General features: G+C 52.4%; 1 protein-coding gene across 3 annotated transcripts in view; it reads left to right on the top strand.

Annotated features, from left to right (window-relative positions):
* The window catches only part of VRK3 (VRK serine/threonine kinase 3), a 36,814-nt gene that overhangs the window by 9,048 nt on the left and 5,001 nt on the right, over window positions 1-22,765 (top strand). For all 3 annotated transcript variants that reach the window (XM_081108675.1, XM_081108676.1, XM_081108677.1), the window contains 9 exons: window positions 1,829-1,984; window positions 3,232-3,420; window positions 7,616-7,674; window positions 9,902-9,968; window positions 10,919-11,003; window positions 11,269-11,374; window positions 12,872-12,964; window positions 16,446-16,578; window positions 17,778-17,898. In XM_081108675.1, coding sequence (XP_080964801.1) covers window positions 1,829-1,984; window positions 3,232-3,420; window positions 7,616-7,674; window positions 9,902-9,968; window positions 10,919-11,003; window positions 11,269-11,374; window positions 12,872-12,964; window positions 16,446-16,578; window positions 17,778-17,898 — 1,009 coding nt within the window. The remainder of the gene's footprint in view (window positions 1-1,828; window positions 1,985-3,231; window positions 3,421-7,615; window positions 7,675-9,901; window positions 9,969-10,918; window positions 11,004-11,268; window positions 11,375-12,871; window positions 12,965-16,445; window positions 16,579-17,777; window positions 17,899-22,765) is intronic.

Here is a 22,765-nt window from a genome sequence, read left to right as displayed (position 1 = left end):
CGATGATGATTCTCTCTCACCATTGAGGTTTCTGTCTCTCTCCCTCTCTCTCTCTCTCTGAAATCAATAAAAACATATATTTTGTTGTTAAATTCTCACCCAAGGATATTTTTCCATTGAGTTTTTTTTTTTTTTTTTTTTTTTTAGAGAGAGTGGAAGGGAAGGGGAAAGAGATAGAGAAACATCGATGTGAGAGAGACACATCAATTGGTTGCCTCCCGCACACCCCCCAACCAGGGCCAGGGTTCGAGCCTGTACTCAAGGTACATGCTCTTGACAGAAATCTAACCCAGGACCCTTCAGTCTACAGGCCGATACTCTATGCATTAAGCCAAACTGGCTAGGGCTAAAATCATATTTATTTTTAAAATATATTCTTATTGACTCCAGAGAGGAAGGGAGAGGGAGAGAGAGATAGAAACATCAATGATGAGAGAAAATCATTGATTGGCTGCCTCCTTCATGCTTCCCACTGGGTATCAAACCTGCAACCCCAGACATGTACCCTGACCGGCAATTGAACCATGACCTCCTGGTTCATAGGTCGATGCTCAACCACTGAGCCATGCCGGCCCGGCAAGAATATCTCTTTTTAAAACAAAGGGCTGTCCTGGCCAGTGTTGCTCAGTGGTTGGAGCCTTATCCCATACACCCAAAGGTCACGAGTTCAATTCCTGGTCAGGGCACATACTTAGCTTGTGAGTTCGATCCCCAGTTGGGGTATGTGCGAGACACAACCAATCGATGTTTTTCTCTCTTTTCCTCTCTCTAAAGTTAATAAACATAGCCTCAGGTCAGGATTAAAGAAAACAAAGGGTTGAGTTGAAAGAGAATTCCACAGAAGTGAGATACAATGAGAAAGCAGGTCCACAGGCTGAGCAAGTGCTGCAGGTGGTGCTGGTCCTGGGCTGTTTGGTGGCCTCCAGCCTGGGTTTTAATGGGCTACAGGAGACAAAGCTGTGAGCCTGAGAAGCATGGGAGGTAAGGTTGGAGACCTCTGAAATCTAGGACTCCTCAGTAGGTAAACTAGAACAAAAATTTTTCACACAGGAAATTGGTGGTGACATTTGTCTGTCTCACCCTGGTTGTGGATGAAAAAAAAAAAGGTGGAATGTCCTATCTAAGAATTTCTAGCCAAGAACTTGCATCCTCACCAGTTTGGGGCCAGCATTCATATGGAACTGTGCAGCCCCAAGAAAACCCACGGGGAAAAGTTAGCGTAAAGTGAGTGATGAGGTGTGGGTGCCCCTCCCCAACTGAGGCATATCTTTTTGTGGAGCACCCTTTAAAGATTGACCTGAGAGAATTCCCACGGGTATGTGAGCTCTCAACCAATCAGAAGATACCAGGAAACAAGCCACAGAATCAGACCTGCGCTGACCAGACACCTTGGAATTAACAGATGAGGCCACGTGCAGAACACCTTTAATGTGTTTAAAGAAATAAAGGAAGAAGTTAAAAATACAACGAAGGAACAAAAGCTAGTTAGATTTGACCTGGCAGACCTGGGAAAGAGCCAAACAACACCTGTGATGATGAAAACGAATCTCATGGCAATCAGAAACTCATCGGATTGTTTACACTGCAGACCAGACAGAGCGGAAGAGAGAATTGTGAACTAGGAGATAGATCTGGAGAAATTACCTAAAAGACAGAAGAGAGTGACAGAGTGATACAAGAGAGACCAAGCCCCCCGAAGAAGCAGCAAGACGTGGCTGTGAGGGTCGAAGGGAAGAGAGTGGTTGACTCTGAACTTGGGTTTCTGGTTTCATGTTCCCTGGGAAGGGCCTTCGTAACTCCAGTTTGCATTCGGTCCTCCTTTCCCTAGGCTCAAGGAGAAAGAACCCCAGCTATGAATCCTCTCCCAAGAAAGTGAAGTGGTCCAGCTATAGCACGTCTTCCTCGTCCTACTTGTCAAACTGCAACAGCTCTGGGTCTGACGATACCTTGAGTCCCAAAGGTATTAATACCTTGAAGCCCAAAGGTGAGTGTTAGGATCAATCTGGCCTGACTCGGGATGGGTTAAAGGCGGGTCATCGGACCGTGTTTGGGTGCCCAGGCATCACTCACACCTGCCTGGACCCTTATCCCAGCCTCCAGGTTCCCCCTCCAGAGTTGACCCCCTCCCTCCCTGCTCACAGTCACCTGCTGTTCCCGTTGCCCCACAGTCTCACCGCTTCAGCCTGGCATCTGAGACTCGGTGTGGCTGGTTCCCGTCTTAGCTCTCACCACAGCCCTGTGCGCGGAAAACTTACTTTCTGGAGGTGCTGTCTAGGGCCTCAGCCTCTGGTCTTTGCCTGTCTGTTCCCTCAGCAGGGCACGCTCCCTGCTTTGCTGGCGCGCGGCCACTTCCCCAGCACAGGGTCAGGTCTCCAGGAAGCCTTTTCCGAGCACCACAGGCCGGGTCAAGGCCATCTCCTCTCCCTCGGACCCTCTGCGCTCTCCGTCTGCGCCCCCACAGTGCCAGTGCCAGGCATTTGAGCGCAAGTCCCCTCTAGGCTCTCAAGGCAGCCAGTGGGTAAAGGAGGCGTGAGGACCCCAAGCCGGTCTCCTCCCTCCCAGGCCCTGAGATCTGAAGTCGCAGCCCGCGGCGTCTCCTCTCTGTCCCTTGTTATCCTGGAGGCCCCACCACCTCTTGTGCTTTGGGTAGATGGTAGGTGGGAGGGATGGGGATGTTCGTATTTTTTCCTGTGTCCATGTCCAGCTGATACTGTTTCCTCCTCACCACGCCACCCCATTCTCTTGCCAGCCTGGGAGCCAGTCAAGGGCAGGGCCTCAGCCTAACCAATGTCTTTATACTTAGCACAAGGCCAGGTCCTGTCTCGGGATGTTTTTGGTTGCGTGTCTAGAATGTCTTTTTCCCCCTGGCAAGTTCTGTTCATTCAACAGGACCGAACTCCAATGTCCCCTCCTCCTGGAAGCCTTCCCTGACTTCTCCAGGCACAGTCAGTCTCCTTTTCATATCTCTCTGTACTGCCTTGCCTGACGGGCTGTGTCCAGGTTAGACTCTCCCACCCAAGTAGGGGCTCTGGTGGGAGGGGCCCAGGTCTGACTCATGTCTGGGTCCCCAGCTTTGTCACAAAGACCTGACCCATGAGAGGTTTCAGGAACCATTTTGTTGTTGTTTTTCATTGAACAAATGAGTAAATGAACAGAACTATGATTATTGTCTCATTATTCATTCAACTTTTCTCTCCTGGATTTTCCTTTATTCTGGCCGTCCTGCTGTAGGGGGCAGTCCTCTAACCCCCAAAAGCAGCCCGCAGATGAAGAAGAAAAGCCCTCAGACTCTGAAGCGGAGGCGTGTGACCATCTCCCTTGAGGCTTTGCCCACGGGGACAGTGCTGATGGACAAGAATGGACGGCACTGGAAGCTGGGACCCCTGCAGACCAGAGACGACCAGGGCATTTTCTATGAAGGTACACTCTGCCTACAAGTGGGCAGGTGCTGGGCCGGGCCATCTTGGAACCCGGGCAGAGGGAGGGGGAACCCCTTTCTGAGAATGAAAATGGAAGCCGTAGCCCAGCTGCACACCTGCCTCCAGGCAAATTTCTCTTAGACGTGGGACCACAGACTGCCCACTCACAGGGGCCACGCAGGTGGAGTAAATGAGTGCAGGAGGCTGGGAGTAAGGCAGTGGGAGTGGCGGCGACTGGACAGCTGGAGACCGGAGTTCTTCGGCTCCACCTGCTGTAGTCATGTGGGAACGCAGGCCCGTGATAAGAACAGGGATAAGAACAGGGATGAATCTCCACCCTGCAGAGATATAATGTCCCCCCAGCCCCACCCATATTTGGTTTGAATGTTAAGACTGATGATGCCACACACCAGGAGGATATGAAAGGTTTATTGCTTGCATGGTTGTCTGGGAGGAGCAGGTCTGAAATGTCCTGCGATCGCAAGGAAAGGCACCGGGCCTGGGTTTTTATTGAGGTTAAGTGGTGGAGCTGAGGTGAGAGTTCCCACACCGGCCATGGCCTCCCATGGTTTGCCTCTCCCACCAGCACCAAAGGAGGGAACCTTGGCTTTCTCATCAGCTCGTGCAGATGCGGGGCGGGAGGGGAAGAGGCAGGGCCGGACTCAAAAGCTGTCGTCAAACATCAAAAAATGGACACTTTGGCCCTAGCTGGTTTGGCTCAGCGGGTAGAGCATCGGCCTGTGGACTGAAGGGTCCCGGGTTCGATTCTGGCCAAGGGCACATGCCTGGGTTGTGGGCTCGGTGCCCAGTAGGGGGCATGCAGGAGGCAGCCAATCAATGGTTCTCTCTCATCATTGATGTTTCTATCTCATATTCTCCTTTCCTCTCCAAAATCAATAAAAATTTATGTATAAAAAATAATGGACACCTTGTTACAATGAAGAAAATAACTGCTGGAAGTGTTAGTAATTATCACCCTAACATTTACTGAATACTTACTCAAAGCCAGACCCTGTGCTTAGCACTTTATGCAGTTCTGGCGTGGGGGGTCATGCTTTTAGTTGAGATAAAATTCATACAACATAAAATTCACTATTTGAAAGTCTACAATTCAGTGGGTTTTAGTATAATCACAATGTTATGCACCATCACCACGATCTAATTCCTGAACATTTCCATCACCCCAAAAGGAAGCCCCGGACCTTTTATTTTTTAATATATTTTTATTGATTTCAGAGAGGAAGGGAGAGGGAGAGAGAGATAGAAACATCCATGATGAGAGAATCATTGATCGGCTGCCTCCTGCACGCCCCTTACTGGGGATCGAGTCTGCAACCCGGGCATGTGCCCTGACTGGGAATCGAACCAGGGACCCTTCAGGCCAACTCTCTATCCACTGAGCCAAACCGATCAGGGCAGCCCCATACCTTTTAGCAGTCACTCTTATCTCCCCCTTTCCATCCCAGGGATCCACTAATCTATTCTTTTCTCTGGATTTGCCCGTTCTGGACATGCCAGACAAATGGAGGGATACGCTATGTATGTAGCCTTTTGTGTCTGGCTCCTTCCCCTTAGCATGATGTTTTCACGGTCCGTCGTGTCGTCGCGTGAGCCAGTGCTTCATTCCGCTCCGTGGCTGCGTAGCATTCCAGGGTGTGTGTATTAGCACATTTGGTTCATCCATTTATCAGTGGGCGGGCGTTTGGGTTGTTTCCACTTCTGGCTGTGGTGTCAACATTTGTGTACAGGTCTATACGCTAACAGGTTTGTTTTATGTAGTCGACCCTTGGGATCCGCAGGCTGCTTCCCAGATCCCCTGCGGGTACCAAAGTCAGAGGATACTCAAGTGCCTCATCTAAAATAGCGCAGTGTCTACATGTAACCTGTGCACATCCTCCCATAACCATCTCTAAATTACTGCTCCTGCCTAGTACAGTGTAAATGCTGAGTAAATTTATACTGCATTGTTTAGGGAATAACGACAAGGAAAAAGCATCCGTACATGCTCGGTACAGACACAGCCATCCTCGCCTAACTGCATATACACTCAGCAATGATATAACTCCCCCCCCATCCCACCCTGCAGACATTTTCAGTCAGCAGTGGGTTGCATCCACAGATGCACAGCCCGCCAATGCAGAGGGCCAATGTACTTCTTAACTCACCTGCTTCTTGCAACAGTCTTAGGACGTCAGCACTGCCCTTATCCCCATTCTGTAGGTGAGGAAAACGAACCCCAGAGAGGGGAGTAACTGGCCAGAGTCTGGCTCCGGAAATCTGACAGCCGGGGTGGCGAAGGGAGAAAGAGGGGGAGGACGCAGGGAGCCACTGGGACAGCCGGCGATGGCTCCGTTCACGGGCTGTAGGATGAGCTAGGCCCGGGCCGGGGCAGCTCTGCTCCTTACTGGCTGTGGCCCTCATGCGTGCTACATTCTAAAAGCCACACACTGAGTGCTCCTGGCGTGCCCGGTGTGGTGCTGGGCTTGTGCTCAGTGGGCTCATTGAGTGGCACACGTGAGAGATGAAGCCAGCTCTGATCTGCGCCCAGCTGGTACTGTCATTTCTCCTGGGCCCTCTGAATCCTTGCATCCCTCTCAGGGGTGGGCTTCCTATTTTACAGACGTGGCAAGGAAGGCCCAGAGAGGTTTCGCACCTCGGACAGAGTCACACAGAGTTGATGGCGGGACCGAGCTTGAACCCAGGCTGGCCTGGCACAAAGCCTGCCTTGTGGCGCGGCCTTGCTAAGGTTCAGCTTTCTCATCTCATCTGTCAGGTGGCGCTAACAACGGCAGCAACAGTAATAATATATTAGTAGACCTGCTTCCTAGGGCTGTCCTGAGCGTTAAAGGAAAGGGTGTGTGTAAAGCACACACTTAGCACAGGGCCGGAGACGTCGCAGGGTTTACAGTGATGCAGAATGGGGCAGCACGCAAGGTGCTTATGAGGAAGTACCAGGGACCAGTACCCGGGGAGAGGAGAGGAAGGAGGGGTTGTTGCAGAGGCCTCAGTGCAGCCTGAGCTGGCCCCTGGGGGCTCCAGGCAGAGGTGGTCCTTCATCAGGTCCCATGTCAGGCCAGCAGGGCTGGGCCTTTGGATCCCCCTGACCAGCCTATGGGCCGCCCTGGATCTGCAGCTGAGGGATCCCTGAGGGGCTGAAGGCTACCCGTGACGAGTGGGGTGGGGCTGGGCTAAGGCAACAAGTCCTCCTGGAAGGGGAGCTGCCTCCGTCACATGGCACTTACCCATACATGTAGACAAAGAAAGAGTTTGTCAGGGTTCCCAGGACCACCTAGGTTCAGGGATGCACTAGGACAGCACTTCTCAACCTTCTGGCCCTTTAAATACAATTCCTCATGTGGTGACCCAACCATAAAATTATTTTCGTGGCTACTTCATCACTGTCATGTTGCTACTATTATGAGTCGTCATGTAAATATCTGATATGCAGGATGGCCTTAGGCGACCCCTGTGAAAGGGTTGTTGGGCCGCCAAAGGGGTCGCGACCCACAGGTTGAGAACCGCTGCACTAGGAGGACCACAGGCCTCTCACACCGCGATCCATCACAGGAGAGGACCAGCAGCCGGCAGAGGGAGGCCACCCGCGCAACCTCAGGGCCCGTTCCCCATGGAGTCACACAGACGCGCACTGAGGCGGACAGCACGTGTGGCATGGTGTTTACCAGGGACACTCGTTAGAGAGACTGCACCAGGGTTTATATTGGGGCTGTCATGGAGGCCCCCCTGCTGGAACACACCACCATTCCAGACACGGCAGGAAAGCAGGTGCTCAGCACAAGTGTGTGCACAGGGAGCCCCTCTGACTGGTTACAGAGTGCCGGACCCTCCCGAAACCCAGCGAGGGGCGCCCTGGAGCAGGCTTTTCCAAGGAGAGCAGGCTGAGATCTGCTGTGTTCAGTACCCTTTCATAGCTGGGTAGTCCCAGAGAGAGAAGGAGGCAGAGAAAAGGAAGCTGTCTGAAAACACGGAGGAGCAGCTCTTGGAAACCAAGGATGCACTGGGCCCTGTGGGAACCAGGGAACCAGCGCTGCTGCTCATTCCTGGGAAGTTTGAGGACGCTGTGCTCACTCTCCCTGTAGATCAAGCATGTCAGACGCGCAGCGGGCCGGCTGCATGCGGGCGGCGAGTTTGACATGCTGGCTGTAGATCATAACCTCGCTCATTTTGTCCGTCCACAGCTGAGTCTGTCTCCGCCTCCGATTCGAGTGCCCAGAAACAAAGATTCACGCTGAAACTAGTGAGTGGGCCTGGGGGGGGGGGGCGGTGGGTTTCCCCTGGGCCGGGGAGGGACGCGCTGAGGGAGGGTCTGGGGCTTTGGCAAGTGCACCCTGGATCTCCAAGCCTCTCTGTGGGCTGGGCAGGCAGGAGAGCCAGGGGCAGTGGGACTGGGCCGGGCCTCAGGTTCTTCATCTCCCAGGGCCCTCCGAGGCCCTGCCTCTCACACTTCCCAGCTCTGCGATCTGGGCACACGCCTCCCTCTCTGAGATGACTCTCCTCACCTAGGAGGTGGAGCCAGGAATAGCCAGATCAGGTGGCCCGTCTGCCCGCTACTGCCTGCCTCACAGCTGTATTTACTGAGCACCAATCATAATATAAAACCCTGCTGGGTGTTGGGGCTCAGCAGAGAACCAATCAGATGGGGTGCCTGTGCTGAGGAGTCAGGGAAGTCATGCCTGACCTTTTCGAACACAGGAAACACGCACTCGAGGGGGCCAGAAAGAAAAAAATAAACGGAGGAAGTGAGAGCAGCCAGGCCAGTCACGTCATTCAGCCTGGAGGAGGTGCCTAGTAAAGGGCATGGGCGTGTCGGGCCCCACCACCATCCCTGATGCCGGGATTGCTTATTTGTTAGTCCTCACCTGAGGGTATTTTTCTATTGATTTTTAGAGAGAGTGGAAGGGAGGGGCAGGGGGCGGGGGAAGGGGGGGAATATTGATGTGAGAAAGACACATCGATTGGTTGCCTCCCGCACACACCCCAACCAGGGCTGGGGACCAAACCTCTAACCCAGGTACGCGCCCTTGACCGGGACTCAAACCCCAGACCCTGTGGTGCTCTGTGTTTATGAGGAAGTGCCCAGGGACCAGTACCTGGGGAGGCGAGAGGAACCTTCAAGTCTACCCTGAGCCACACCGGCCAGGGCACGAGTGCTGGGATCCTGGGTGACTTTTATTTCTTCATATTTTCTTACCCATTCTCACCCCCCAGGAAAACTGGGGCAGCTGGATTGGGTCCCTCTCTTGCCCTAGATGAATGGAGGCCATGTGAGTGGTTTAGAGCGAGGGTTCCGGAGCCAGGCTCACAGATAAGTAATAGCGCCTGCTTGTTGAGCGCCTGTTCCGTGCCTGACTCTGGGCTGAGCGTTTCCAAGCAAGCCTGTGGGGTAGTTACCTTGTTCCCCAGGGAATCCAGCACTCAAGATTCTTTGTTCACAGCTGTATCTCCAGGGCCCAGAACAATACTCAGCACACAGTAGGTGCTTTATAGAAAGGAAGGAAGGAAGGGAGGGAGGGAGAGTTCTGAAACGACTTCTCTTTGACCCTATGCTCTTATGAAACCAGCTGTACTGGTTGTATTTAAACAATACATTTGGTTTTACTGCTGGGGGAAAATGACCCGGTATTAACAGTGGTCTTAGCAAACGTACTATTTTATTTTATTTTATTTTTACTTATTTATTTTTTTAAATATATTTTATTGATTTTTTACAGAGAGGAAGGGAGAGAGATAGAGAGTTAGAAACATCGATGAGAGAGAAACATCGATCAGCTGCCTCCTGCACATCACCTACTGGGGATGTGCCCGCAACCCAGGTACATGCCCTTGACCGGAATCGAACCTGGGACCCTTCCGTCCGCAGGCCGACGCTCTATCCACTGAGCCAAACCGGTTTCGGCTATTTTATTCTCTTTCACTTAGAAGTCTGGGACAGTGGTCCAGGGCCGATATGACGGTTCCATAACCAAGGGGCCCAGTTTCCTTCTCTTGTTGCTCCAGCATCTCAGCCCGTAACCTTCATCTGTGGGCTGAAATGGCTGCTCCCGCTCCCACTGTCCGTATGCATTCCAGCCACAGGGACAGAGAGGAAGGGGAGCATAGCCCGGGAGCTGCCCACATCGCTTTTGCTCACCTCCCCGTTGGCCAGAACTTGTCCTGTGGTCCTTCCTCACTTCAGCGGAGGCTCGGGAATCTAGTTTCTAGCGGAAGGCCGTGTCTGGGGAAAACTTGCAGGTCCCATCATAAAAGAAAGGAAAGGAACCTGGGCGATGGGAGATCACTTGAAGTCTCTGATTCGGGTCCTCGTGTGGCACCCTGGGGATTTGGTTCCGATCGGCAGGACTTGCCGGGAACCTGAGTTGTTGCTGCCATTACCCTGGGGTGATACTTGGCCAGCAGTAGTGATCTGGGACCCCTTGTCTAAGAGATTCCAGGGTGACAGCCTCCTCCCCTCCGCCCCACACTAGGATGCCAAGGATGGGCGCTTGTTCAATGAGCAGAACTTCTTCCTGCGGGCCGCCAAGCTTTCGCAAGGTACGCTGCAGGGAGTGGGCAAGCGGGCAGACCTGGAGGTACCAGCTTGGTCAGAACACCTGGCTTCTCCCTGAAGGTGTGGGGAGGGTGGGGCTTAAACAGAAGGCCCTGTCACCCCTCAGTCCTCAGACAACATGGGTGGAGGCCAGCTCATGCCAGCTCTTGAGAGCCCAGTGTTAAAATTTCAAAATTAATTTAAGCCAGTTGTTAAACACAGCCCTTATTTAAATTAATCACATCAACTAACAATACAATAAACTAGATTAAGAAGAAGGGTAATAAATACTCAAAACTCATCACTTCATACTTATTTGTCTACATTTCTGTAATCTACACCCTTGAGGTTGTTTATATCCTTGTACCTGGATGGTGAGACCAGTACATAACTGTGTGCTGCTACGAATCCCTTCCCATCTCCACGTTCTGTGACCGTGGTGGGAGTATTTACACCGTAGAAATTGGCCAACAGTACAAACCAGGGCTCTTTTCCCCTGGACAGCCAGCCATTAAACTGTTATCAGCACTCTGCTGCCTCTGTACCATCCAAAGGAGGTCCTGGAAGATGGGCTAACATCTAGTGGCACCATGACCAGTTTAGGCATTTCCTGACCCGTATCGGAGACTTCAAGTGATCTCCCATCGCCCAGGTTCCTTTCCTGTGAATTCAGAAGTTCTCCCATTCTTACTCCTCCCACTCACTCCAGATTTGTATATTCTTTCCCCCATGTTTACCCCTTTCACCTGCGGACATAGATGATATTCAGGGGTCACCAGGCCCACCCTGTCAGCACTCCCATTGTCACCCACCCACAGAGGTGGCGTCTCCCACCAGGAGACTCAGGGTCTGGCCTGGGCACAGGGACACTCTGCTTCTGGTCTGAGAATGGACTGTTGTCCCCAAGGGCCTGGGACCAGATGGCTCTAACCTCTCAGGTCCCTGCCTCCCATAGTGAACAAGTGGAAGAAGCTGTCCTCAACCCCCTTACTGGCCATCCCCACCTGTGTTGGTTTTGGCATTCACCAGGACAGGTACAGGTGAGTCGCCTAACTTGCCACCCGCCCACTGGCCCCTCCCTTTCTCTCCCTGTCATGCGCTGGGACGTGGCTGGGGCCCTAGAGCCACTGGCCAGTTAGTTGCTTCCTTCCTTTCTCCTGCTTTGAGCCAGGCAGATCCCCCACCAATCAGAACCCTTAATCGTGCCTGGGACCAGGACCTCGTGGCCACCCCGCACCCTTCCCCGGTGTCCTTCGTTCTGCTCGCTCCCCGTCATCTCTCCACCTGGGATGTCGTGTCTTCCAGGTTCCTGGTGCTCCCCCTGCTGGGGAGGAGCCTCCAGTCGGTGCTGGATGACAACCCGAAGCACACGATGCCCACGCAGTGCGTGTTCCAGGTGGCCTGCCGGCTGGTACGTACCCGGGGCGGCCGCCGCTGCTGGTGGTCAGGCTGTTCACTGACACGTTAGCCTGGCCGCCCTCTGCTGGACACTGAGGACGAGCACACTGACTGACAGGTGAAGCCCAGGCCGTTAGGACCAGAGGGGTAAGCATCAGCACCAGGGCGTTCGGGGGCTGTGGCCGGTGAGGAAGGGCCCCAGCCTCAAGGTGAGGGGTTCGTTTGGGCTTCCGGACGGAGGTCCTTTCTAAGCCAAGAGTGGGAAATAGCAAGGGGCCTGCGTAGAGTGGGAGTGGAGATGCGTGAGGATATTCCAGGCCAAGGGACAGCTTGAGCAAAGGCTTGTGTGGGAGAGAGAGCATACGGCATTGGTTCATTCATTCATTCCTTCATCCACCCTTTCCTTAAATATTTATGAGGTCTCTGCTGGGTATCAGACACTGTCCCAGGGGCTGGGAGTACAGCAGGGAGCAGCACAGACATGTTTTTTTAGGTCTAGTCAGAGAGGATTGTATTAAACAGTTGTACAAATTGTGAAAAGTTCTCTGGATAGATATGTCCCCCTGCTCTGATGGCGAATAAGAGGACCCAATTTAAATTGGGGGAGGGATGAAAGTAGCACGGGAGGAACATACTAGGTGAGTTCCAGAGGTCTTTGTGCTCAGCCTGCAGTGTGACGTGTGGAGGGGGAAAGGTAAGAGATTGGTGTGGAGAGGTCGGCAGTGACTGGATCACGCAGGGCTTTGAATTACCAAGCTGAGGAGCTGGGACTCTGTCCTGAGGGCACTGGGGAGCCAAGGGGGGAGTGGGAGCAAGGGAGGGGCAGGTCAGCTCTGGATGCAGAAGGACCCTGTGGGCCTTGTGGGGAGGGACTGGGGGGGTGCTGGAGGCCAGGTGAGACAGGACGAGGCCTGAGGGGAGGGGCCAGGCTATGGGGATAGAGAGTTTGTAGGACAAGCAGAACTTGGTGGACAGTTAAGCCTTGGAGTCAAGGGGGGATTGGGATGTCATCGTGATGTAAGTAACACCATGAGCCTGGAGCTCAGCGGAGACGTTGGAGTGAGATAAAAATAGCAATTGCTTAACTAAATGTATTTCTGCTTTCTAGGAGAAATGAGAAGAACTCTTTGATATACACGGGAATTGGGTTTGGGGTGTGTGTGTGTGTGTGTGTGTGTGTGTGTTTGCAGGAAACAATAAGTAACCATCTTCTCTCTCCTGAGTTTGCAATCAACTAAGAAACAGACACAAGAGATACATAGAAAACCAAACGTTAGCTTTAATGCTGAAATTTTTAAAGCCTAATTAGAAGACCTGCTTAGGTGTGCTGTCAGTGGACTTCCTAATGCTTCCCCCAGAGTCAGTCAGCTTAAACCTGCCCACAGCCCCAGGCACAAGCAGGCCATAGCACGCGGGTCTCACGGAGGGGATTCTGCCCCGGGCTTTGCATCAGAGCCTCCTGGTGTTCGTAGTGCGACTCAGGGAGATCACTGTGCTCTTCTTCCCCCAGCTGGATGCCCTGGAGTTCCTCCATGAGAATGAGTATGTTCATGGAAACGTGACAGCTAAGAATATCTTTGTGAATCCACAGAACCCGAGCCAGGTAATAGCCAGGCCCTCCCCACGCTGGGGACTCTGTGGGCTCAAAACTTCCATTTATTTACAATGCTTATGGCAGACAAAGAATTGCTATCCATCATATGTAAAGAGCTCACCTGAATAAATAAGAAGAGATGAGCCCTAGCTGGTTTGGCTCAGTGGATAGGGCGTCGGCCTGCAGACTGAAGGGTCCCGGGTTCGATTCCGGTCAAGGGTACATGCCCGGGTTGTGGGCCCGATCCCCATAGGGGGCGTGCAGGCGACAGCTGATCAATGATTCTCTCTCATCACTGACGGTGCTATCTCTCCCTCTCCTTCCTCTGAAATAAAAAATATATATTTAAAAAAAGGAGAAGAGCCGAAACCGGTTTGGCTCAGTGGATAGAGCGTCGGCTTGCGTACTGAAGGGTCCCAGGTTCGGTTCCGGTCAAGGGCATGTACCTGGGTTGCGGGCACATCCCCAGTAGGGGATGTGCAGGAGGCAGCTGATCAATGTTTCTCTCTCATCGATGTTTCCGACTCTCTATCTCTCTCCCTTCCTCTCTGTAAAAAAATCAATAAAATATATTAAAAAAAAAAAAGGAGAAGAGATGAGCAACTTAGTAGAAAAGTGAATAATGGATAGGAAAAGCAGTTTATAGAAAAAAACAGAATTTAGTTAAATGTATTTTTTGAATATTCAATCTCCCTAAAAACCATAGAAATGGAAATTAGAATATACTACATTTTATCCTATCATAGACAAAATTTTTAAAAAATGATAGTATCTATGGTGATAAAAGGATAAAAAGAAATAATCCTTTATATTTTCTTGGAAGTATGAATTGGGCAACCTTTTTGGAAGGTAATTTGGATATAGCAGTCAACATTTTAAATGCATGTTTTTCTCTGCTGATTCCCTCACTCAGAGGCAGCCGGCTGAGCCAGCCTCGAGTTGCCTCACCTGGGAAAAGCACAGCAGGGATGAGCGGAAAGAATGTACCTATAGATATGTACATACCACAGTGCTGTACTTTTTTATGTAGCCATCATGTAAATACATGTATGGATTTTATAATATACATATTACATATAAACCTATAAAGGCATATTTTTAGAAAAGCAGCACACCACTACTTCTTATGAAAATAGTCTAAGAATAAATTGAATTTTTACAGAGGAAAAAAAAAAAGCATATGTACTTTTGCTCCACCAGTTCCTCTTTTAGGAATACATCCTATCCATATATTCTTAGGACTCTTCAAAGATATGTGTACAAATATGCATGATCCTGACAACACTGATTATAATAGAAAAATATATATTCCCAGTTGGGTACTGGTCAAATAGTGTTTTAAAGTAAATTCTAATTATTTTTTTAAATGGTGGAGACTTAATTTAACATAGCTTAAGCAAAAGAAAGAAAGGAAGGAAGAAAGAAAGAAAGAGAAAGAAAGAAAGAAGAAAGAAAAAAGAAGCTTAAGAAAGGGAGAGGTGCACCCTAGCTGGTTTGGCTCAGTGGATAGAGCGTCGGCCTGTGGACTAAAGGATCCCAGGTTCGATTCTGGTCAAGGGCACATGCCCGAGTTGCAGGCTTCATCCCTGGTTGGGGGCCCCTGGTTGGGGGTGTGCAGGAGGCAGCCGTTCAATGATTCTCTCTCATCATTGATGTTTCTATCTCTCTCTCCCTCTCCCTTCCTCTCTGAAATCAATTAAAAAATATTTTGTAAAAAAGGGAGAGGTGCAATATATTGGTCCAGGGAAAGGAAAAATTGAGGACTTCACTGGTTTCAGGCATGGCTGAATCTAGGCACGCAAGCCTTGTCCTAGGGAAACTGGCTTTGCTATCTCTGGGTTCTTCTTGTTTGTGAATTGGTCATTGCCAGGCAGATTCTTCCCTCATGATGGCAAAATCACCACCAGCAAATCAGGCTGAAATCCCCTCAGCTTGGCAACCCAGTGGAAGTAGATGAGGTGGGCCTCACTCCAGTTACTAAGGGTGGGAGAGAGATGATCCCAGAGAAAAATCCTAGAACTGTATTAGTGCTCTCCAGAGAAACGGAACCAACAGAATGCACAGAAAGAGACTCGCTACAAGGAGTTGGCTCACACAGTCTCAGAGACGGAGAGTCTCACCATCTGCAGTTGGCGGCTGAAGCCCAGGAGGCGCTGGTGGTGTCGTTCTCGTCCCAGCCCAAGGCCTGGAAACCAGGAGTCGACTGCGAGTTCCTGTCGGAAAAGCTGGCAGGCTCAGCCCCAAGAAGAGTCCGTGTTTCCCTCAAGTCCAAGGCCGGAGAAGACCAGTGCTCCAGCTCTCGCAGTTACGCAGGAAGAGCTCCCTCACTCAGCCTTTCTGTTCTGTTCAGGCCTTCAACTGAGTGGGGTGAGGCTGCCCACGTTGGGGAGAGCAGTCTGCTTTACCCAGACTGTGATTTAAACGTTAATCTTATCCAGACACACCCATTATAATGTTGGGCAAATATCTGAGCTCCCTGTGGCCCAGGGAGGTTGACACTTAAAATTAAACATCACCAACTGTGACCAGAAGGAAAGGACGTAGCTCTCTCTCTCGTGCCAAACCAGCAGTTGTCCACTGTCCAAAGGGCAGAATACAATGAGCCGTTAAACGCAGACGGGCTGGCTGTGTGCTGGCTGATCAGCACTTTACTTTTTGTTTTCAACTCGGTGAAGCCTCGTGACAACCCTGCAAGGCAGAGACTGTCATTGCCTTCATTTTACAAACGGAGACATCAAAGCACAGGAAGTTACGTAACTTTCCCAGGCTGTGCAGCCACTGAGGGCCGAGCTGGCATCTGAATTATCTGTCTGGCTCCAGGGTTCATGCCCTGAACCACTGTGAACGTGCAGAAAGCTGGATATCCAACAAGAGGCATAGCGTGATCCCTCTGTGGAAAGCTAGGGCCCTGCCCCGTCCACATGTGTTTACCAGTTACTTGACGAAAACTATCTGAGCCTTGGCCGGTGTTGCTCAGTGTTTGGAGCATTGGCCCACACACCAAAGGTTCACAGGTTCCATTCCCGGTCAAGGGCACATACCTGGCTTGCAGGTTCAATGCCCAGCCCCAGTCAGGGCACTTGCAGAGGGCAACCAATTGATATGTTTCTGTTTCTCTCTCTCTCTCTCTCTCTCTCTCTCTCTCTCTCTCTCTCTCTCTCTCCTTTCTTTCTCTCTCTCTCTTTCTCTCCCTGCCTTTCCCTTCCATTCTCTCTCTAAAAATCAATGGAAAAAAATATCCTCAGGTGAGGATTAACAAAAAGCAAAACAAAAAAATGATTTGAAACAATAAAAAACTTAGTGGTTGCTTCTGGGCAGTAGGGTTAGGGGGCTGTGTTGCAACAGGGATAGTTGGTTTGGGTTCCTTTCACGTCACACTCCTTTGTCGGGCATGTGGCGGTTTCAGATTACACCCACGCTTGAAATGTCTAATTCCAGAGTCCGCGCTCCCAACCTCCAACCTGTATGGCTTCTCCCCTCGCCCTCACAGGTGACCCTGGCAGGCTATGCCTTTGCCTTCCGCTACGCCCCGGGCGGCGAGCACGTGGCCTACAAGGAGGGCAGCCGGAGCCCACACGAGGGGGACCTGGAGTTCATTAGCATGGACCTGCACAAGGGATGCGGTAAGCGGCCAGAGGAAGGGTTTAGGGCTGTGGAGACGTGCTTTTCATACGAGAGCAGCTCTAGGTTTTCACAGCCACAGACAGCAGATGACCAGACACTGGGGTCACCTCAGGGAGCCATGACAGGGATTCAGAATGAAGAATGGGTGGGGTCAGTGGGCGGGAGGGGACATCTGTAATACTTTCAACAATAAAGATTAAAAAAAAAAATGGTGTCCCCCAAGCATTAGGAAGTTGTGGGTAGTGGTTCGGCACCAAGGACAGGGGGCTTCTGGGCACCAGGAAGGCTGGCAGGTCGCGAGGTTCCCATTTAGGATCTGGTGTGGACTTGGAACACGAGAGTTGCCCCAGAGTCCTCCAGGAGAGCTGCTGAGCAAGCAGTTGGCTATCTGTGTCTGAAACGCAGGACTGAGCTGTGGACAGAGACTCAGCTGTCGACAGGATCTCAGGAGTTGTCAGCGGAAGCCCTGGGAGAGGAATGAGGTTACCCACGGGAAGTGTACAGAGTGAGCAGAGAGCCCAGGGCAGACTCCGTGAGGAGGTCTCAGCCCCTCTTTCCCGGATCCCGTGATACCATGGCCATCGGTGGGCCAGCCTGCGTCCTCCCCCAGACGGGGCTCTGAGCTCACCCAGGAAGGCCTGGCCCAGTCAGCTCTGTGTTTGTGGAGTGCTTACACGAATTGTCTAAATCGTGACATTAGGCTGCGTAAGAAAAATAAAACCCAATGGTCTTCACTCCCCTAGTGAGGCGGTGTTCATGTCCACCCTGCTGGGCTCCCTCATGCCCTGTTCTGTGTCTTCTGTAGCTCAGGTCATCCCACGATATAGCCATTGCCCCCACTGGACTGAAGGACTGGCACCCAACCAAACTCTCGTCTTGAATTTGAGGAATTGGATGGGGCCTGGCGCACGGGGCTCTGCGGGCTCATTGACTGCATGGGTGCATGAACGAAAGAGAGTAGATGGGGAGTGAGCTAGTGAGTGCGGGATGAAGGGATGGTGAGAGCGCGAGTGAGAGTAACAGGCTCAATAACGTGAGTAGGAGAACGAAGAGTGGATGAACAGACGGAGCCGCTCTGTGTGGGTGGTTGGGTGTGTGAGTACATGGTTGAGTCAGTGAGAGGGAGAAAGGAAAGGGGTGGGCGTGGAGTGAGTGGAGCATCCAGCCTGAGCTGCCTCCTCTTTCCCTCCCTCCCCAGGGCCCTCGCGCCGCAGCGACCTCCAGGCCCTGGGCTACTGTTTGCTGAAGTGGCTCTACGGAAACCTGCCGTGGACAAAATCCCTTCCCAACATCGAGGATGTCATGAAGCTGAAACAGAGGTGAGTCTGGGGTCAGCAGAGCCCAGCACGGGCCCAGCACCCCTGCAGCTGGGGCAGACGCTCCGAACCCAGTGAACAGATTAGGGGAGGCGCCATCCAGCAGAGCCAAGGCCCTGCCGTCTGTCCCCGCAGTCAGAGCGTGGGCTCTGGAGCCACGCTGCCTGGGTCAGACTCCGGCCGCACCAGGGCGAGCCTCAGCGTCCTCAGTGAGATGGGGTCCTGTTGGCACCCACTGCAGGGGGCTGTGGAAGGATTCGGGGGTGTCAGGCACACAGCACTCAGCAGAGCCTGGCCTGTGGAAAATGTCACCGTGCCCCGGACACCATGACTCATTCCTTCCTTCACGGGCATGGGGGCGGCCTGAGCAGTTAGGTCTGGGCCCTGCCTCAGCATCAGATAACACCAGCCGCCCATGTTCATTTTTAAAATTTATCTTTATTGTTGAAAGTATTACAGATGTCCCCTTTCTCCCCCCACTGACTTCTTCTACCCCCCTCCCACCCTCTCCCCAAACCTTTACCGAACTATTGTCTGTCCATGGGTTATACATATACTAGAGGCTCAGTTCACGAATCCGTGCAGGGGTAGGGTCCGCCGGCCTGCCCCGATGGGGGGTCCGGCCAATTGGGGATGGGGCCAGCCTGGGGGAGGGGCCATGGGCGGTTGGCCAGCTGGCCCCACCCCCTGGTCAAACTCCCAGTCGAACTCCTGGTCGAGGGGACAATTCGCATATTAGGCTTTTATTATATAGGATGCATATAAGTTCTTTGGTTAATCTCTCTGCGCCCCCTCCCTCCCTCTGAAGTACATCAATCTGTTTCATGCTTCAATGTCTCTGGATCTATTGTTTGTCTTCACACTTTCCCTCCTCCCCTCAGCACACAAAACCACCAGATCCTGCTAGTTCCGGTTTGTTTTTTTAAAGACATTCAGTACCAAGGACAGTGCCCTGTTTGGCTGCAAAAGGAAGTGCTGGGGTATGAGGTTCAGCACCAAAGACAGAGGCACCTGTTTGCAAAGGAAAGTAGGAACGTGCTGCGTGTGTGGTTCAGCACCACGGACAGGCCATCTGGGCTCAGGGAAGTGAGCAAAGGGGGCTGTGGTCCTCAGGTCCAAGGACAGTCAGTGGACAGCTGGACACAGGAAGTGCTGCAGGTACAGAGGCTGGGACTCCAAACCTGGTATAGACTTGGGGGCTGAGTTGCCCAGGAGTCATCCAGGAGGGGTCATCCAGGAGACGTTGGCTATCAATGTCTGCAGTGCAGAAATGAAGTCTAAACGGAGGCCCAGACCTCAGGTATCTCGGAAATTGTCAGCAGAAGCCCTGGGACGGGTGCTGAGCGGGAAGAGGGAAAACTCCCCAGTGAGCAGCATTGGGTCCGTGGTGCTTCTCAGTTCTCGGCGTGCTGTGCCACCGGTTCATTGTGAGCCTCTTGTTTTATTTTGCCGTTTTTATGTCCCCCATCTTCCTTCTCTCAACCAAGGACACCCCCTCAAACATGCTTAACACATGTTCTGCTGATACGTCTGCTTAAATGTATTTGTGCCCTTAACCTTGCACGGTGATTGTGGTACTGTGTGTGTTTGACTCGCATAAATGGTATTCTCTAAATCTTGTCCGTTTCTGGCTTTTTTCGCTCAGCACTGTGTCCTTCAACTTTAATCTCATCATGACATGTGCATTGAATTTACTGAAAGTTTGTATAGACATGTCTGTGTCCTTGAACAATGTCTGATGAGTGTATTTCGTTTGCAGAAGCCGTACTCGGCTCTAAATGTCATTGTTTCTTGCTCTCTTCCCCTCGCTGCTGTGCTGCAGTGGCTGGGGAAGCGTCTCTGCCTGTGGCGGCTGACCCTTGGGATTCTGCCTTCAAAGAGGGGAGATGACATGGGGGCAGGGAGCAGGTCCTCCACGGGGCCATTGTGAGTCAAATGTCCGTGAGGGCAGGGGCCACATCCGCTGTCTTCACCGCCCTGCTGTTCACAGCGCAGTGCTTGGCCTGTTGTGAGCGCTCACGGAAGAGTTGCGGAATGCATACGTGAGCCTTCATCCTCAGGCCTGGGCTTCTGTGTAGACACACAGGTCAGACAGACGTGCCCCAGCCCTGCAGGGGTTCCCGTGCTGGAGGGGACGCTCGGACAGGAAGCAGACTCTGCATGTGATGTGGCGGCAGCCCCCAGGGCATTGTGGGAGCAGAGGGAGGCACGTGACCTGGCCTTGGGCTGGGAGGAGCCTGTACCCAAAAGGTGCCTGACCCCGTCTGCAGAGAGCAGAGCTGTTACTCAGGCAGGCAGGGGGAACAGGATCTCCAGGCAAACAGGGTGGCACATACCTGCCCTCTTCATTCATCCATTCATTCAGACCCTGTTTTCCCAGGGTATCTGTGTGCCAGCCCCGGGGACCTCCTGTCTTCAGCGAAACCACCTGCTGAGGCTGCCCTGGGCCAAATCCTTTCTCCCTCTGCTTCCCCTGACTCCTCAGAACAGTCATATCTCCCATTTCACGTCTCTCCCACCTTCTCCTTCACCGGAGATCATTGATGACCTCAGTGCCTCGATAAGAGGCTCTGCAGTCGCCATGGTGATGCAGAGTAAATGAAGTAGGTCTCAGTAGTAATTAGATCTTATCTTTTATTTATTCTCACCCAAGGACATATGTTGGGGGTGGGGTATTGATTTTAGAGAAATGGTAAGGGAGAGAGAGAGAAACATCAATAGTTGCCTTCTGTACACACCCTGACTGAGGATCAAACCCACAACCTAGGCATGTGCCCTGATTGGGAATCGAACCTGAGACTCTTCGGTGTATGGGATGATGCTCCAACCACCTGAGCCACCTGGCCAGGGTGGTCCTAGTAATCATTTTAATATTGATGATCTCAATATGAACAACAGTTCATTCTAGAGCCCCAGGTCTCAACCACAGCCACAAAGGGAGGGCCAGGCATGAAAAGATGCTCCCTGGAGAGAGGTGGGCGGTAACATAGCTGTCATCCTGGACCCCGCAGTCGCCGAAAGAACCACGAGGGGGCGATGTTGGCACGTGCAGGTTTCCTGGAACCCTCTCTTCTCCAGGGCTTCTTACTGGTGTGTGTGGCCTTTTCCCATTCATTCAACAAATACTGATTCATTTTCCTGTGCCTCCCAGTTCATGACAGAATGAATGACTAGAAGGGACAGTGTGACGCCCGAGGCTTTCTGGTGCGTGAAGCTCCCAGCTGGGAAAGCACAGATAGGACTCAGGTTTGGTCCCTGCTCTTGAGGCTGCCAACCGGGCAGGAAAGCCCCAGGGACACTGACAGCGACAGCCTGTTGTGGGGAGGAGTGCTTTTCTGGCCATCGCTCACCGCCTCCTTCCTTCATTCACCACACATCCTGCGGCTGCGGGAGAAAGGGGTCAGACCCAGCCCTTCCCGTACACGTGCCCTGCCAGCTGCTCTAGGGCATCCGTGGACCTGTGCAGAGGGTGCCCTGACATTCAGGAGGGATCAGCTTCCTCTGCCTGGGTGGGGAGGGGGGGTGTGAAGCTTCCCTGAGACCAGCCCTTGAGCTGTGTCCCAAAGGGGGAGCAGCCACTGAGTAGGGTCAGGGCGGGGAAAGGCCGTTCAGGGCAGAGGGAGCATTTTGTGCAGAGACCAGGTGGATGTTTGAGCCGTTTGGGGGGCATCTGTAATACTGTCAGCAATAAATCTATATATGTAAAGTTTGGTATGGCTGGAGCATGAGATGGAGGGAGGCAGTCAGTGAGACAAGGCCAGAGGAGCTGGCATGCGTGCCAGGGGCTTTTCCTGGGGAGCCCTGGAGGGCTGTGAGCTGGGAGGGGCAGGGGCAGCCCTGGGTGTAGAAAGACTCTGGGGCCATGCACAGGAGGCTGGGGAGGAGGCTGAGGTCCGGGGAGAGGATGAGGCCTGAGCCGAGCCCAGAGCTATGCACAGAGGGGGGCTTGGGGACTTCTGGGCCGTGGGGGAAGGGAGGGCAGCGCCCAGTGGCCGGGTGCACACTAGGGAGCCAGCCAGTGGTCCAGGCCAGTGAAGGTACAGTGCGCTGGGCTCAGCGTGGAGCACAGGACGTGGGTGAATTTCCCTTTTTCCCAAGTGGTCCGAGGAAGGGGGGTGTTGTTTATACATGTATATGTGTACAAATATTTGTGTGTGAATAGTCAATCTTCATTATTCACAGATTCCGTATTTGTGAATTTGCACGTTCACTAAAATGTATTTGTAACTCCAAAATCAAACCTTGCAGTGTTTTCGTGGTTGTTCTCAGACATACGCAGTGTGGAGGAAAAAGATTTTTTATGTGTTTTTAATGATTTTCAGAGAGAGAGGAAGGGAGAGGGAGAGAGAGAAAAATCAATGTGAGAGAGAAACCAATTGGTTGCCTCCTGCATGCACCCCAACCAGGGATCAAACCCACAACCTGGGTATGTGCCCTGGAGAGGAGTCAACCAGCAACCTTTGGTTTCCGCGGCAATGCCCAACCCGAGCCACACCGGCCAGGGCTCAGAGCGGAGACAGTGTGGAGTCACCTTCCTGAGCCGTGATCCCAGCTGAGGTCGGACACAGCGCCGCTCAGCTCCCACTCCGTGCACCAGTGCCCTGCATGTGGCTTGTTCAGCGCCACATTTTCCACCTTCATGTGCTTCCCGTTGGTGGTTTCGCTGTTCAGAGGGGCCCCAAGCGTAGCGCTGAGGTGCTGTCTCGTGCTCCTCAGTGCAGGGAGGCTGGGATGTGCTTCACAGAGGAAGCACGTGTGTGAGCTAGATGAGCTTCCTTCGGACGCAGCGAGCTCGATGTGAGCAAATCCACGCGATATAAATGAGGTGGGTTTAAACCCGTAAAACAAGGTGATGCAGCATCCATCGGTT

This window comes from Myotis nattereri, assembly GCF_964212035.1.
Source record: "Myotis nattereri genome assembly, chromosome: 15".
In the NCBI taxonomy this organism is placed as follows: domain Eukaryota; kingdom Metazoa; phylum Chordata; class Mammalia; order Chiroptera; family Vespertilionidae; genus Myotis; species Myotis nattereri.
The sequence above is the reverse complement of the archived record's forward strand: the minus strand, read 5'-3'. Positions and strand labels throughout refer to the sequence as shown.